We start from the raw sequence: 15,750 nt of genomic DNA on the forward strand, positions 1-15,750 counted from the left end.
TCAAATATTGCAAAATGTGTATCTGCTAAGCCTCTGCAAATACCTAAAGATAGCCACTAAGCACAAAGTTCACACATTACTGAAGGCTTGATGAATGCTCTAGAATTCTGTATCTAAGTACTGTGAAAAATGACTAATGATTTTTAATGAGTATGACACACAGATTGAAAAGTAGTGTTCTATGAGCAGCCCTAAACCCCAAACCGTAGTGTGTTCTCAGTTCTACAGGACATCTACAAGAATCTCAAGTCCATGTGATGGTTTGTACATGCTTGGCCCAGGGAATGGCACTCTTAGGAGGTGTGACCTTGTTGGAGTAGGGGTAGCCTTTTTGGAGTAGGTGTGTCACTGTAGGTGTGGGCTATAAGACCCTTGTCCTAGTTGTCTAGAAGTCAGTCTTCTCCTAGCTGCTTTCGGAACAAAAGATGGAACTCTCAGCTCCTCCGGCCCCACATCTGCCTGGACACTGTCATGCTCCCATCTTGATGATAATGGACTGAACCTTTGAACCTGTGAGCCAGCCTCAATTGAATGTTGTCCTTTATAAGACTTGCCTTGGTCATGGTGTCTGTTCACAGCAGTAAAACCCTAAGACACATGTCAACAAGCTGTATGAACAGCCTAGGGCTTAGAGGTTTAATTCAACATCCCATTTCCTTAAGGGGATGGGGAAATGCAAAAATATCTCTTACTACTATACTAGCTTTTAAAGAACAGAAAGAAATGTACTAGCTCCAGACGGTGCTCCACCTGGAAAGCGTCTGAAGCCATCTGGTGTAAGCAGAATCACTTACCCACTGTTTAGAGACGTCACTGAAGTACTCTTACATCCTCAAGTACTTACATGAATAATGTAAACTTAACACTACTGCACACTGGTCCTCAATTTGCCCTGGCAATATGACCTTTGTCCCAGTCAACAGAAAAGACAGCTTTCTCTCCCTATGTCATCTCAAGCCTCAGCTTATAACAAACTGAGAACAAACAAAACAGCCAGGGAACCTAAAAAAAAACCTAAGATGTAACAAAGCAGAATGGTCGGCAATTGTAAACTGGCCGGGGGTGGGGGGGGCGGCGCAGGCAAGACAGCTAAGCAGGTACTTGCGCCGAGCCTGGCAACCTGAGTTTGAGCCCCACCTTTTGAAAGTTGTCATCTGGCCTCTACACAGGCATTGTGCACAAAATAAATAAGTATAAAAAGTTTTAATAATAAATGGGCAGAACAGAAGTGAATAGCACAAGAACAAAGGTGTCATCTTCATGACAAACAAGCAAGAAGCAAAATGTGCTATTCAAAATACTGTATTAGAAAGTACAAATATTCAAAAGAAAACAGTAGAAAGCTAGTTCCTCAGAAAACAGAGGCAGAAAGGCCAGAAAAGATTAAGAAGAATGAATATCTGCATCCTATTGCAATTCCCAGCTGAGACCCTAACTGCACTTAGCCAGAAATACCATAGGGGGCAGCAGACCATACCACTTTCTCCTGACGTTGGGGATGGTGGTGGGGTGGCAGCAGTAACACTGTGTTTGTCCCAGACAGTTTCCAAGATACCTACCAAAAAAGAAGAAACCATTTAAGAGATACTATGTCCACCATACAAAAATCAAAATTAAAAAACCTGATACCATGATCAAACATCAATATTCACACATCCCTTGTTTCTGTATACAGTTTACATGTTCACGTGTGCATATGAGCATGTAAATATGAAGGCCCAAGACAGATGCTGAGACTCTTCCTTGATTGCTTTTCCACCTTACTCTTTTGGGGCCTCGTTCCTGGTATCTTTAGGGAGCTTGCTCTGGGAGCTGAGGCTGAAATTACAGGTGGGGACCCCACCCAGGCAGCATTTGTGTGGGTCCTGGGGATCTGAACTCTAGTCTCCTCATTTGTGCACTAGGTACTTTTTAACCACTCAATCATGTCCCCAGCTTTGTTCTGTGGTCCTGTCCCAGTGCGGCATGGCTACTGCTCCATCTGGATCTTGCAGTGTGACTTCTCACTGTTTCTCCAACTTTGCTCACTGCATCTACCAAGGGTCATTTTCATACTTACCCTCCCAGGACACCCCAGTGTTCTAGGACACTACCCAAGCCCTTCTCTGGCACGCAGTATCATTCTCTCAGCCTTTCCCTGGTTCTGAGCCTCTGCCACTCTCTGCCCATCCATCATTGAGATTGTTTATCACTCCTCTACTTCCCTCACTGACCTTCTCCTCCTATTTCACTCTCTCTGCTGGAGAAACTGTCTACTGTTGTGGCTTCAACCAAATGTCTCCCAGCCCGAAACTCATTTGACTCTTCGAATGAACTCAACTGTTACATGAAAGCAGATAAGGAATCTAGTCACAGATTAGTATAGCCAAATGCTTCCTGGGTCAAACCACTATGCACCCCAAACTCAGCACTTTACCCGTGCAAATCTACCAATGATCCCAATACCTTCCTTACTGGGTGTGGTGGTTTAAATAGGTATAGCCCCCATAGACCCATGGTTTGAATACTTTAGCCATGGGAAGTGGAATCAGGAGGTGTGGCCTTGTTAGAGTACGTGTTACCTTGTTGGAGAAAGTGTCACTGTAGGGACAGGCTTTCAGGTCTCCTATGCTCAAGCTCTGCATAGTGTAGAAATCAGTCTCCTTCTTGTTGCCCTAATCAAGATGTAGAACTCTCAGCTCCTTCTCTAGTATCATGTCTGTCTATACATTGCCGTGCTTTCTGGCATGATAATGGACTGAACCTCTGAACCTGAATACTAGCCCCAATTAAACGTTGTCCTTTTTAAGAGTTGCCTTGGTCATGCTGTCTCTGCATAGCAATAAAACCGCAACTAAGACATAAGTTAGTGCCAGGGATTGGTGTATTGCTGTGATAGGCGCCTACTATGTTTGGGTTTTTTTTGTTTGTTTGTTTTTTTTTTTTTTTTTTTTTTTTTTTTTTGAAAGAATGTGGATTTGGGGACTTTGGATTAGGAATTAGTGGAATACTTCAAGTGTGGATTAATGGGTCATCAACATTGGTGCCAAGGGTGATTTGAACTGTGGGGGCCTGGCTCAAGAGGTTTCAAAGAAGAATTTTAGTATGTTGCCTAGAAATCACTCTTGTGACATTTTTGTAAAGAATATAGCTGCTTTTTGCCCTTGTTGGAAGAATCTGCCTGAGGCTAAAGAGATTTAGATTAACTGCACTGGCAAACAAAAATCTCAAAACAGCCTAGACTCTGTCCTGTAGTTCACAGCAATGAAACCCTAAGACACTAGGCAAGCAGCACAGCCCACAGATCTTGGCACCTGACCTCTATATACCCTGTTTCCCAGCCATACTTGATCCAGTCTTCTGCAGTACTGGCCCATCCATCTGCTGTGTCTTCAATACACACCAACCTCCTTCCTCACCTCCACTCTGCTCCGTACTTGTGACTCTCAGCCTTCCCTTCCCACTGACCGATACCTGTCTGTCCTTTCCCTTTCCACTCATCTGTCCTAAGTCCCAGGTCGTCTTCCTAACAGCTAACAGCTTAGTTTTACCTCCACATGGTGTGTCTAATTACAACTCCCAAAACACTACTTTTTAACAATTTACTTGCCTTTTCTACTAGGGTGCAAATTTCCAGAGGACAGAACTTGTTTTGATCATCTGTGTACCCTGCCAGAGCCTGGTACACGTCACCACAGACAATCATAAAAATACCTCCTAAGGCTAGGTAGGTGTGGTGGTACAAGACTTTAATCCCAGGATTTGGGAAGCAAAAGGAATGTGGGTCTCTTTGAGTTTGAAGCCATCCTAGTCTACACAGTGAATTCCATGCAGAACAGAGCTACCTAGTGAGGCTTTGTCTAAAAGCAAACGAAAAACTGTCCCCTCCAAATACTTGTTATAGCATGGATAAACATAGAGAATCCTGTTAAGTGAAGAAAGCCATACATAAAAGATGATATGACATGATATCATAATAATAACACTCTATAAAAGGTTCAAAACAGACAAATCCCTATGGACAAAAAGGAGATTAGTGGTTGCCAGGAACTGGAAGAGAGAAGAACTGTGACTGCTTGTGGGCTCAGGGTTGCTTTCTGAGCTGATAAAAATGTTTTGGAATTAAAGGTAATGACTGCAAGACTTACAAAAAACACTTAAGCCCCTGAACTGCCACAGTTTAAAGTAGGCATGCACAGCACATATATGAGACCTGTTCTCAGAAGGTTTTATGTTTACAGTCATAAAATGTAGGACAAGTGCACAAGATATGTCCCTGACTATAAACTTAATGCCCAGTTGACATCAGTTCAGTGTACTTTGAATGAATAGATGCTCTGAGACTTGAGTTTCCATCTGGGATTAAGAGAAGAACTGGGGGCCGGGGGGTGTGCAGCACACAAGTTCACCACCAGCAATCACTTTTAATCAATTTTTTAAAGACCCGCCAAATGCCACTTCCTACAAAAGGAGAAAAAAAAAGCTCCTGAATATCCAAATAGAAAAGGCACAACATGGAATAATGCCTTCCCACTACAGATTCAAGAAATAGTGACTTCCAGGCACCTCAAGGGCCTAGTAGCTGAGCAGAAGAGACAAAGGCTGGGTTGAGGGTTCCCAGGCTTGGGGGTTGGAGGAGCACCAAGAGATGAAAAAAGGTGAAGGAGAAAAAAAAAAAGACACCATGGGTCAAGGAGTCAAGAAAACATAGACCTGAGGGCTGGCCAATTGGAATTAAGAGCAGCCCAGATGAAACATAGTAATAACTCAGGGTTATCAATAAAAAGGTAGACTCGAATAACATTGAGGGTAGATATCTGCTCAGCTCTTATGTTGTTTAAGGCTTATTGTAAATAATAAAAGTTGTGTGTCTTTTATCCAGAAACTAAATGACCAAAGAGGGGTAGAGACATGAAGTTGGGATTACAGCAAGCATGTGGTGGCGCACGGCTTTAGCACCCGCCCTCTGGTGGCGGACATGACCGGGTTTCCGAGTTTGAATCCCGCCCGGATCTGGGATGAAATGTCTGTCACATAAAGCTACAACAGGGCACAGGGGTAACACCACAACTCATCTCACTTTTCTACAGAGGAATTTTTTTTTTTCATCTTGCTACTCCTACTTCTAATCTTAAATTCAAATTATGTTAAATAAAGAGCTTACCACTTAACCTACATAAATTACAGTATCCACATGTACATCACATTCCTACAACCTGGCCTATATATATACCTCATTAGTCACATAGTGAGGACCAATTAAGAAAAGACTCTTAGAAAATCAAGCTACAAATCTCCTCTGAGGCTTTACCATACACTAGACTGTGGCCCTGAGTGCTAGGAAACCAGAATTAAGTTCTTCCCACACTTACAGAGTCAGTAATACCTAGAAGACCTGAGCTCTGCACACCTGCAGCAGACCTGTCTCCAGGCACCACCAAAGCACGCACGCACTCACCTGTCAAGAGCCCAAGCACTGTCTGCACCTGGTCCAGCAGCAGCTTCCGCAACTCCTCCTTCCGAGCCACACTGAGGTCCTCACGGGGACAAGCTAGTTCTTCCGAAGTTGTCTTCAACAAGATCAGCCCAAGGGGGGTTGTCACAGGAGACTGAATCAACTGACAGGAAAAAGCAAATTCTGAGCAGAATAGAACTAGTGGGTTACAAAGAGGATTAGTAAAATTCAACTGTGAAGTGTTGAGCCTCTGATGAACAGAAGACCTCAAGCAACACTTTCGAAAAAGAATTCAAAGGACCATTTATGAAACTTTGCTTTACCAACCATTCAAATCTTATTCTCAAGTTCTTAAATTCTACCAGCAGGAACTTAAAAAGCAGCTGGGAACAACCTCGTCTTTATACAAACAGGACAAATTTTGTATAAGCCAAGCTTTAGTTATTTGTAGAGATACTCATATACTGAATGACAGACAACTCTGTCATACATGAATCACATGTACCCTTAAAAGACCTACTGGTCTTTTATGATTACACTAGACATGAAAAATTCCTATCTTCTAGTACGTTTCCTGTAGTTTCTCCATGTTTAGATATAGTTAAGACACATAACAACTTAACATAGTGTCTCAACTGCCTGTAGTATCCAGAGTAAAAGTGGTGCTAGTCAAGGAACAGGCTACACCATATAGCCTAGGTACAGAGTAGGCTCTGTCTACCATGTAGGTGTGTGCAAGCATACTCTATGATAGTCATCTAACAGTGCACTTCTCACACTATCCCCCTATCAAGGACACCATGGTGATATGCATGGCAATAATACTAATATTTTACATACTAGTGTTAATGATAGTGTAGATCCATTTGTGCTATCTTTTCAACACTCAAGTTAGATCAACTTCATAGTTCTACATGTTAACATTCCTGACCTTAGCATGTTTCAAGAAAGTTTAGAATTAAACATGAGGCCAGCCTAGGTGTGGCATCACATACTTGTTATCCCAGCAGTCAGAGACCAAGGCAGACAAATCAAGAATTTAAGAAAGAGACAGCATGGTGACTGCAAGCAGAGGTGCTACCAAGGCTGACAATCTAAGTTTGATCGCTGGGACGAAGCTGGTAGAAGCAGACAACTGACTCATTTAAGTTTCTCTCTGGCTTCCACATACATGTTATGATATCCACCATTCCCTTGCCAAAAAAAGACAATATAATTTTTAAAAAAGAGTTTAAGAGCAACATGGACCACATAGTGGTCTCAAAAGTTTTAATTAAAAAGGAGAAGAAAAGAAACATCTTTGATATTAAAAAACTACCATGTTCCTGAGTTGTAGAGACTTTCTAGGTAGCCTGAGCTCTTCTAGCACTTGTGGCCATCCTGTTTCAGCCTCTCAGATGCTGAGATTGTTGGCAAGCCTGGCTATAGTTAGTTTTGCAAATATAATAAATGTATTGCAAATGTAATAAATTAAGTAGCTATTTCTATCCCCTGTAATACTGTCTCCAGCAAGAGATGGAGAAGGAACACTTTCAAAAGCATGATGTTATTTACAGCATCCTACCTGTTTTTAAAAAATTCAACAATGCCATTAAAAGTGAGCTGCTACTTTTTCAAAGGCAGACAAGTATTTGCCACATTTAAAAAGCAAACCATTTTCAGACTCCCTAAACTTTTCTTCAAGCATGTGCAACTTTAAATGTGGCTCTTCCATGCTGTGTTTTCGCTACGCTACACAACGTTTCTACACCTCAGAAAAAAAAAAAGGACACTTAGGAATTCTATCAAGACAAACCACATACTCTTCACTTTCACCAATACAAGGTATATTAGCCTTTTCCCAGGAAGTTAGCTATCTTCCTATCATAGAATACAGAAAAGCCTATCTCTGAAGAGTAAGAAAAACACCCAGGGGATGAGATGGCTCAGTTTGTTTTGTTTAAAAAAAAAAAAAAAAAAAAAAAAAAAAAAAAAAAAAAGCACTTGCCACATAAGACTGATGACCTAGACAAAGTTCAAACCTCACACTGGAAGTTAAGCTACCACAGCAGGGCCTTACTTAACGCTGGTGTGTGCCCATGCATATTCCATCTCCCCTCCCTTCCCCTCCCTCCCTCTTTTCCTCTCACAAACAAATAATTTTTTAAATTCAGTAATGGAATTCAAGGGCAATTCCATTATACTCAGAAGCAGCCCAAGAAAGCAAGTAGTTGGCTATAATCCCAGCAATCTAAAGGTGGGAATTTGCAAGTCTACCCAAGAACCAATCAGGGAAGAAAGGGGGGAATTCCAATTCATAAGAGTAGCAAAATTACAGTTCTGAATTAGCAACAAGAATAATTTTATGGTTGGGGATCACAACCAAATAAAGAACTGTATTAATGGTCACAGCATTGGGAAGGTTGAGAACCACTGGTTTAAGGCCAGTCTGGTCTGCATAGAGAATTCCAAACCAACCAGGGCCACATGAGACCCTGTCTCAAATAAAAATAAAAAAGGAAGTAAGTCATCTTTGCTTTCCTTAGCTGTGGCTGGATCCCTGACTTCAGGAAAAAGGAGGAAGCTGGCAAGAGGACAGAACCAGAAGAACATGTGGCCCTTACAGCTCACACAGGGACAGAGCCCATCCAGGCTAGCCTACTCTGCTCCAACTCTTCTGACAGCAATGCTTACAGCTGCAGTGAAATTAACCTGTGGTAGTCCAGAAGACTGAGATAGAGGAGTTGGTACCAAAGCCTCAGACATCACACTACCCCTGGCCTTGCTCTTTCTTGTCATCTGTTACCTCTTTGAGCTTTAAGTGGCTATACCATCAGTTGCCCTCCTGAACTGTAAAGTAGTTTAGCTGTGAGCAACCCCAATACCACTTTGAGGCACTTCTCCCTGACCAGTAGAAGCAGCCCAAGTAGGTGGGGGGTAGAGCTTTCGCCTTGGCAAAGAGAGCTCTAGGTGCCTAGATATAATGACGATTCCCACCACAGCTACACTTAGGACTGGCCCATCTCCCCAGTCTTCTCACAGGAAGTACGCAGAAGCAATTTTACCTGGTTCCCTTTGTGCTAACATGGCCATCCCTGTGGCTAAACCCTGGTTCTAAGACATGACCAAAGTTTTGGAGAGACACCTCATTTGGGATCACCCAGATTCCCAGGACTGGAAATACTACATGACTCAACTGCCTTTCTACTGCTCCCTGGTCTGGCTGAATTTTAAGAAACAGATCATCTACCAAGCAGTCACCATCATTCTTCTTAGTTTCTCCTAGTTTGTCAACTCTGAACAGTGTCCCTTCCCATCATGGTTTTCTCATTACCTGCCAGAGTCAACCAAGATGTTTTAATTACACAGCATGGAAAATCATCTCCAGTAACATCTTCCTCATCTTTGCCATTGTTTTCATCATCACCTGACTGGCCTCCTTGCCCTTCTGGCTCTTGTACCACACCCTGGTATGCCCACTGGAGCTTGCTCACTCATGCCTTTGTCATTAGTACTACCTCAACATCATAATGATGATGCCTATCTTCTGGACCTACCTCTTTTTGCACAAGGCCCACAAATTCATAAGAGCTGGTAGATGATGAACATACTAACAGAGAAGAAATGAAAAACTCAGAGAAGGAAGCTACAGCAAGAGAAGCAATAGCTACCCATCCTCAATAAAATCCTAAGAGTGGCTAGGGAGATGGCTCAGTGATTAAGAATATACGGCAGATCTGGAGAAATTGTTCCATGTCTAAGAACACTTACTGCTCATGCAGAGGACCCAGTTCAGTTCCTAACACCTGTATCAGATGCTCCTAACTGCCTATAACACCAGTTCCAGAGGATTCCACACCCAAGGGCATCTGCATTCACATAAGACTCATACAGATACATGCAAATATACTCAATAAAAAGAGCATATTGCTCTTTGAGAGAACCTGAACTCTGAGCTCAATTCCCAGCACCCACATCAGTGGCTCACCACCACCTATACTTCCAAATCCAGGGGATCCAACACTCTCTTCTGACCTCTGAGGGCACACACTAAAAAGTCATCATAAGATTGTTAAAAGTGGTAAGTATGGTGGTGCATGCCTTTACCCCAGCATTCGGGAGATAGAGACAGGCAGCTATCTGTGAATTCAGGGCCAGACTAATCTACAGAAAGTTCCAGGACAGCCGGGAATACAGAGAAACCCTGTCTCAAAAAAAAAAAAAAAAAAAAAAAAAAAAAAACCAGAATGACTGACCCACTGTCCTAACTGCCTCCCACATTAATCTATAAAGTACAAAAGCTAATCTACCTTCCCTGTAGAGCCCACCAGGCTCTGATGAACAGAGAGAAAAGGACATTCGTTCTTTCCTTCATCATCCAGATGCCCTTAAGCTGGACTCTCAGCGGAAACGAGGCTGGTTATAGCTTCTGTCAGGAGAGTTCTTCTGCTCTCTGCTCTCTACGCTCCCTTTCTATTGCTTTTGAGAACCTTCCTCACTTTTGAGGGTTTAAGAGTTTGGACCTGGTTGGTTGTCTTTTAACTCCCTGACCTCTAGCCAGAGTTGATCTTAGGCCTCATTCTGTCAAAGCTAGGACAAGGTTCCATCTTTCTAAGTTCCCTAGCTTGGGTTACAAACCAAAACCAAGCTGACTTCTAACTTCTTCCTTCCTGAAGCTCAATGAATTAACAGAATGTGGCAGTGTGACCTTCCCATCTCCTCTAAAGAAAGGGCACTTCCTGGAGACTGTTTGACTACCTCTGCAGCTGCTTTCCCAGCTGCTTTCCCTGGCCTCTTCTTTCCTGCCGGCTACTCTAGCTGGTCTAGACTGAATGGGAACAACTTCTAATCTGTACTAGTTAAATACTTAGAGTTTCAGTTTCCAAGACACAACTGCAGCTAATACCTGATATTTCAATGAGGAAACATTTCAGAGGAAATTTTACTGTTGACAGTTTTGGGTTTTTTGGGTTTTGTTGGTTTTTTTTTTTAATTTGGGGGGGGGGGGGTGGTTTGGTTTTTAAGCTAAAATATAGTAAAGGATAAAACATGAGAATGTGTCAGACAAGTTAGAATGGAGTCAGGCATGGTAGCACACACCTTTGGGTCCAGCACTTGGGAAACAGAGGCAGAGGCAGAGGCAGATGGATCTCTGTGACTTCTGGGCTAAACAGCACAGTGGTGAAATTCTGTCTCCAAGAGAGAAGGGGATGGAGTATCAACTAAACAAACTAAGGAACTAAAGAAGACTTTTTTAAAACTGCCCCCATGTAATCCTTTACTTGAAAAAAAAATGTGTAACTTTTCATTTTTATTGCTCTTGTATCCAGAAAGGCAATTAATTAAATATATAATTAAAATTCTAAACACACTTAGCTTCTACACCTGACTTAGCAGACACTAAGTTCCTTTGGGCTACAGATCAAATTTAGGTTTCTAGTAAACCTGTAACCATTCGACCATTTTTATTACAAACCCTATCAGGAAAGAAGTAGTCATCCTTTCCAATTCAGCTTGTTTCTCAGTAATCTGGCCTTAGTTAAAATGTGTCCAAAGGTTTGGCTCAGTAGACTTCAGAAACTGAGGAACAATCTTATAAAAGCGTACACTGATCCACAGACTAGAGGGTGGGGAGAACCATGGTCAGTTTCACCTTATTACTTCCTTTCCTAATGGCCTAGAAAAGTACAAACAACCTACAGAGAGCTGGAGGCTGATTCTAGATATAACCACAATATAAACTGCAAATTCCCTACCAACCATCACAATATAGTCTTGACTACCAATAGATTAAGGTACTAACTGAGCCAAAAGAAACTTTAGATGGCTAACATAGGACCACTTGATGATGAGATTTATTCTAAAACCGGTTTGATCTTGTTTATCAATCCCAAGGCTGTGTAACACATACCTCAGCAGCAAACATTCCACAATAATTCTCCTATGAATGGCTATTTACAGTTTGTAATTATTTCCTGACAATTCTGGAACCACTGGAACCGCCCTTTCAACAGCCATCGTATCAAAAGCCAGGTTTTCAGAGGCCTGCTGAGCAGAACTTCACAGGAAGCAACTAGGCTTACCATTCCTCTACTCCCTCCTCCTCCACTATGCAAAGCTACAGAACATAAAGACAGGCAATGTACGAATCCAGCCTGCAACACTTACAACTGCAGCCCCAAGGACTAACTGTAAAACTCCTCAAGTCAAGGGATATACTCACTTCTACGAACAATTTATAGGACACTTTCCCCAGGTAGATCCTTACCTGTAAAATGTTAGTGAAAAAGTCATGGTAGAACATGGGCCAATCTTGGCGTCCAATATCAACAATAACTTTGCAGAGTTTGTTCCGAATAAAGTAAGGTAAGGTTTTATGGTGAGCCAAGAGAAGTTTGGGCAAGCAGCTACGGATTTCCATCTTATCCTGAGATGGGACCCCCAGCCACATTTTATTGATTAGATTCTGAAAAACAAATACACATCTTTTAAATTAATGAGCTATATACAATAAATGGTTTTTATTCTATAATTACCTGTAACATCTCTCTCTCTCTCTCTCTCTCTCTCTCTCTCTCTCTCTCTCTCTCTCTCACATACATACACACACACACACACACACACACACACACCTATGTCTAACAGTTTAGGACATTTAGCAAAAAGATAAACACAAATATTAAAATCTTAGGACAAACCAACCATTGGACTGAGCACAGGGACCCTAATGGATGAATTAGAGAAAGGACTGAAGAAGCTGAAGGGTTTTGCAACTCCACAGGAAGAACAACAATATCAACCAACCAGACGCCCCATAGCTCCCAGAAACTAAACCACCAACCAAAGAGCACACATGGAGGTACCCATGGCTCAAGTTGCATATGTAGCAGAAGATGGCATTGTCTGGCACCAGTGGGAGGAGAGGCCCTTGGTCCTGTGAAGGCTCAATTCCCCAGTGTAGAGGAATGCCAAAGTGGGAGGTGAAAGTGGGTGGGTTGGTGGGGAGCATCCTCACAGAAGCAGGGGGAGGGAGGATGGGATAGGAGGGTTCTGGAAGGGAAACCAGGAAAGGGGATAACATTTGAAATATAAATACATAAAATATCCAATAAAAAAAAAAATCTTAGGACAAGCTGGATGGTGGTAGCACATGCCTTTAATCCCAGCACCCAAAAGGCGGAGACATGCAGAACTCTGTGATTTCAAGGCCAGCCTGCTCTACAGAGCAAGTTCTAGGGCTAAAGAGAGAAACCCTGTCTCAAAAAAAAAAAAAGAAAAAATTCTTAGGACAAAACAATCCCATCTCTCCCATCTCTCCCATCTCTAGGGAGATCTACTGAACAATTTTAAGATATAAAAAGTTATATGTATAAAAACTTGCTATTACATCATTGTCTCCAACATGTCTTATTGGCCATCTGGCCACCAAACAGTAACAGAAACAACTGTAATGTTCAAATGTAAGTGAACAAGCCAGACATAACAGCACACATGTGTAATCCAATCATATGGGAGACTGAGGCTGGAGGATGGAAGTCTGAAGCCAGCCTGAAGTCCATTACCAAGATACCACTCCTATCCCAAAAAGAACAAATGGGTTAATGAGTAAAGCAGTCACTTCTGAGAATGTAACAGAAAGGAGAGTGGGAAAGAGGTTGATGTGAGCATGCCCAGAAGACAAAGCTTGGACAAGGGTTAACATGAGTATTTCCATGGTTGGAAGATGGTGGCAATACAAATACCATTCTCCATCCAAAGTATCTAGCTATCTTTGTCTTTCAAATGACAAAGGGAAAAGGTAAGTCACCAAATATGACCTACCCAGCAGACTAGAAAAGTTAACCACCTATCTCATCTTTTTAGAATCACAGCTAGAAAGGTGTCCCCAGACACAAGGCAACTAGACAAGGTGCCACATGGGAGGGTCAACCAATTGCTTCTCAGTCATCTGTACATTACAGCAAAAACCTGATACCAACAGTGTACAATTCCACTGTGGTTTTCCGAAATATAAAATGACGCAACAACTTACCTCAAACACCGTTAAGCTGTACATCATTACATAGTCATTCCTTGTGCTGGACAGAAAATATAAGCAGAATCTCCAAGCTCCTACTTGCTGGGCAAAGTTATTAAGAAGCTCCTCTGGAAAAGTTAAACAGCACAAAACAAGTCTATAAAAATACATGAAATTAATACAAAGACCAGGCTATCACCATTTTTAAAACATACCAACCTCCCCACATAATACAAATAATTCAAAACCCAACCACAAAACCCAGCTGAAGGAATTATATAATACTCTTGACTCTGGGGTGACCATCAACACAGGCAATGGCCTTGGCCATCAAGATCACTAACTTTCCTAAAGATACCTTTTGATAACACAGACCCATTGTTCAAGCTCTTATTGAAACTATAGGTGAGGCAGCAATCCTTTCCAAAATGTAAAATGACATCAACTAGCCCCCAAGGTATAGGCAATACACACCATCATGTTCTACAGTTCTTCAGGGATATCTACACTAGTCACATGCCCATTCAACATAAAGGCTAGAGAAGCACAAAGAGAAAACAATCCAAGAAGCCACATGGCAGCTTACTGTATCTCCAGTTCCAGGGAATCTGACACCTTTTTTTGGCCTTCATTAGCACCAGGCATGAAAGTGGATGCGCAGATATACATGAAAGCAAAACAGTCACAGACATAAAATAGAAATAAATATTTTTTAATTTATTTATTTTTATTTCATGGGCATTGGTGTTTTGCCTACTTGTATATATGTATGAGAGTGTAGGATCCTCTGGAACTGGAGTTACAGACAGTTGGACAGTTGTGAGCTACCATGTGGGTCCTAGGACCTGAACCTGGGTCCTCTGGAAGAGCAGCCAGTGCTATCAACCACTGAGCCATCTCTCCAGCCCCAATCAAAAATATTTTAAAAAAATAGTAACACACACAAAGTAAATAAGTAAAACTAAAAAGTAAGAGCCCTAAGGGTTAGCAGAGCAGCCCTGACTGTGTATCCGTCAAATGAAAATGGCACTTCTCCTCTCAGGCTTGACAACATCAGCCAAAACTTACAATTAGCAAGCATTAATTGCCTAGCTACCCACCATCATCTGTGGGCACAATGCCTATTAACCACCTTGATTCACAAACTAACCATGATCCCTGCCAACAAGCCCGGCGAGTGCAAGGTCACTATGACAACACTGCAGCTGACTCTTGTGTCAGCTCCCTGCAATCCTAAGTGCAACGTGGCAGTCTCGCTAAACATTCTACAGAAGGAGGGTTATGAAGACCTGGGTTCAATCCCCAACATCCACACATCAGCTCCTAACTTTCTACAACTTCTGTTCTGGGGGATCCCACACCCTCTTCTGACCTCCTCCATGTACATAGTACACAGACATACATTCAGACAAAACACTCATACACATAAAATTGTTTAAAAAATTAAGTGTTAAAAATTCTGTGAGGGCTGGTGAGATGGCTCAGTGGTTAAGAGCACTGACTGCTCTTCCAGAGGTCATGAGTTCAAATCCCAGCAACCACATGGTGGCTCACAACCATCCATAATGAGATCTGATGCCCTCATATGGGTGTCTGAAGACAGCTACAGTGTACTTACACAAAATAAATAAATAAATTCTTTAAAAAAAAAAAAAAAAAAAAAAAGTTCTGTGAAAGATGATGGCATGTCCTGATAATTAAGTTTCTATGTAATCCAGAGACACAAGAAAACCAGAGAGTGTGAGTTATAGCTGGAAATGATGTGCTAAGCTCAAGTCAGCTGATCCCTAAGCCTGATCCCAGCAAGCCACTGGTCTACATTCTGCTCCCATCCCCCCACTGTTAAAATACAGCTGGTGTCACAGCATCCCCACTGAACAAATGCTGTTCCACTGGGCTATACCCCTAGTCTGCATAAACGCTTGATTCAGATATGAAGATCTTATACAAGGTTCCACTTTCAATCCATGAATGTAAGCAAAGTTTGATGAGTAAATCAAAAGTTCAAAAGAAAAATCAAAGGCGGCCGGGCAGTGGTGGCACCCAGCACTTGGGAGGCAGAGGCAGGTGGATTTCTGAGTTTGAGGCCAGCCTGGTCTACAGATTGAGTTCCAGGATAGCCAGAGCTATACAGAGAAACCCTGTCTCAAAAAAAAAACAAAAAAAAAAAAAAAAAGGGCTGGAGAGATGGCTCATCGGTTAAGAGCACTGACTGTTTTTCCAGAGGTCCTGAGTTCAATTCCCAGCAACCACATGGTGGCTCACAACCATCTGCTATGGGATATGATACCCTCTTCTGGGTGCGTCTGAAGACATCGAC

The 15,750-nt window shown here is 42.1% G+C and overlaps 1 protein-coding gene across 2 annotated transcripts in view; it reads right to left on the reverse strand.

The window, feature by feature from the left end:
• Positions 1-15,750, reverse strand: part of Xpo6 (exportin 6) — a 94,733-nt gene that overhangs the window by 52,981 nt on the left and 26,002 nt on the right. For both annotated transcript variants that reach the window (XM_034496702.2, XM_034496710.2), the window contains exons 3-6: positions 13,446-13,558; positions 11,682-11,879; positions 5,438-5,597; positions 1,478-1,555 (exon numbers count right to left, since the gene is read on the reverse strand). In XM_034496702.2, the coding sequence (XP_034352593.1) occupies positions 1,478-1,555; positions 5,438-5,597; positions 11,682-11,879; positions 13,446-13,558 (549 nt within the window). The remainder of the gene's footprint in view (positions 1-1,477; positions 1,556-5,437; positions 5,598-11,681; positions 11,880-13,445; positions 13,559-15,750) is intronic.

The sequence above is a fragment of the Arvicanthis niloticus genome, chromosome 1 (assembly GCF_011762505.2).
Source record: "Arvicanthis niloticus isolate mArvNil1 chromosome 1, mArvNil1.pat.X, whole genome shotgun sequence".
NCBI classification, from domain to species: Eukaryota; Metazoa; Chordata; class Mammalia; order Rodentia; family Muridae; genus Arvicanthis; species Arvicanthis niloticus.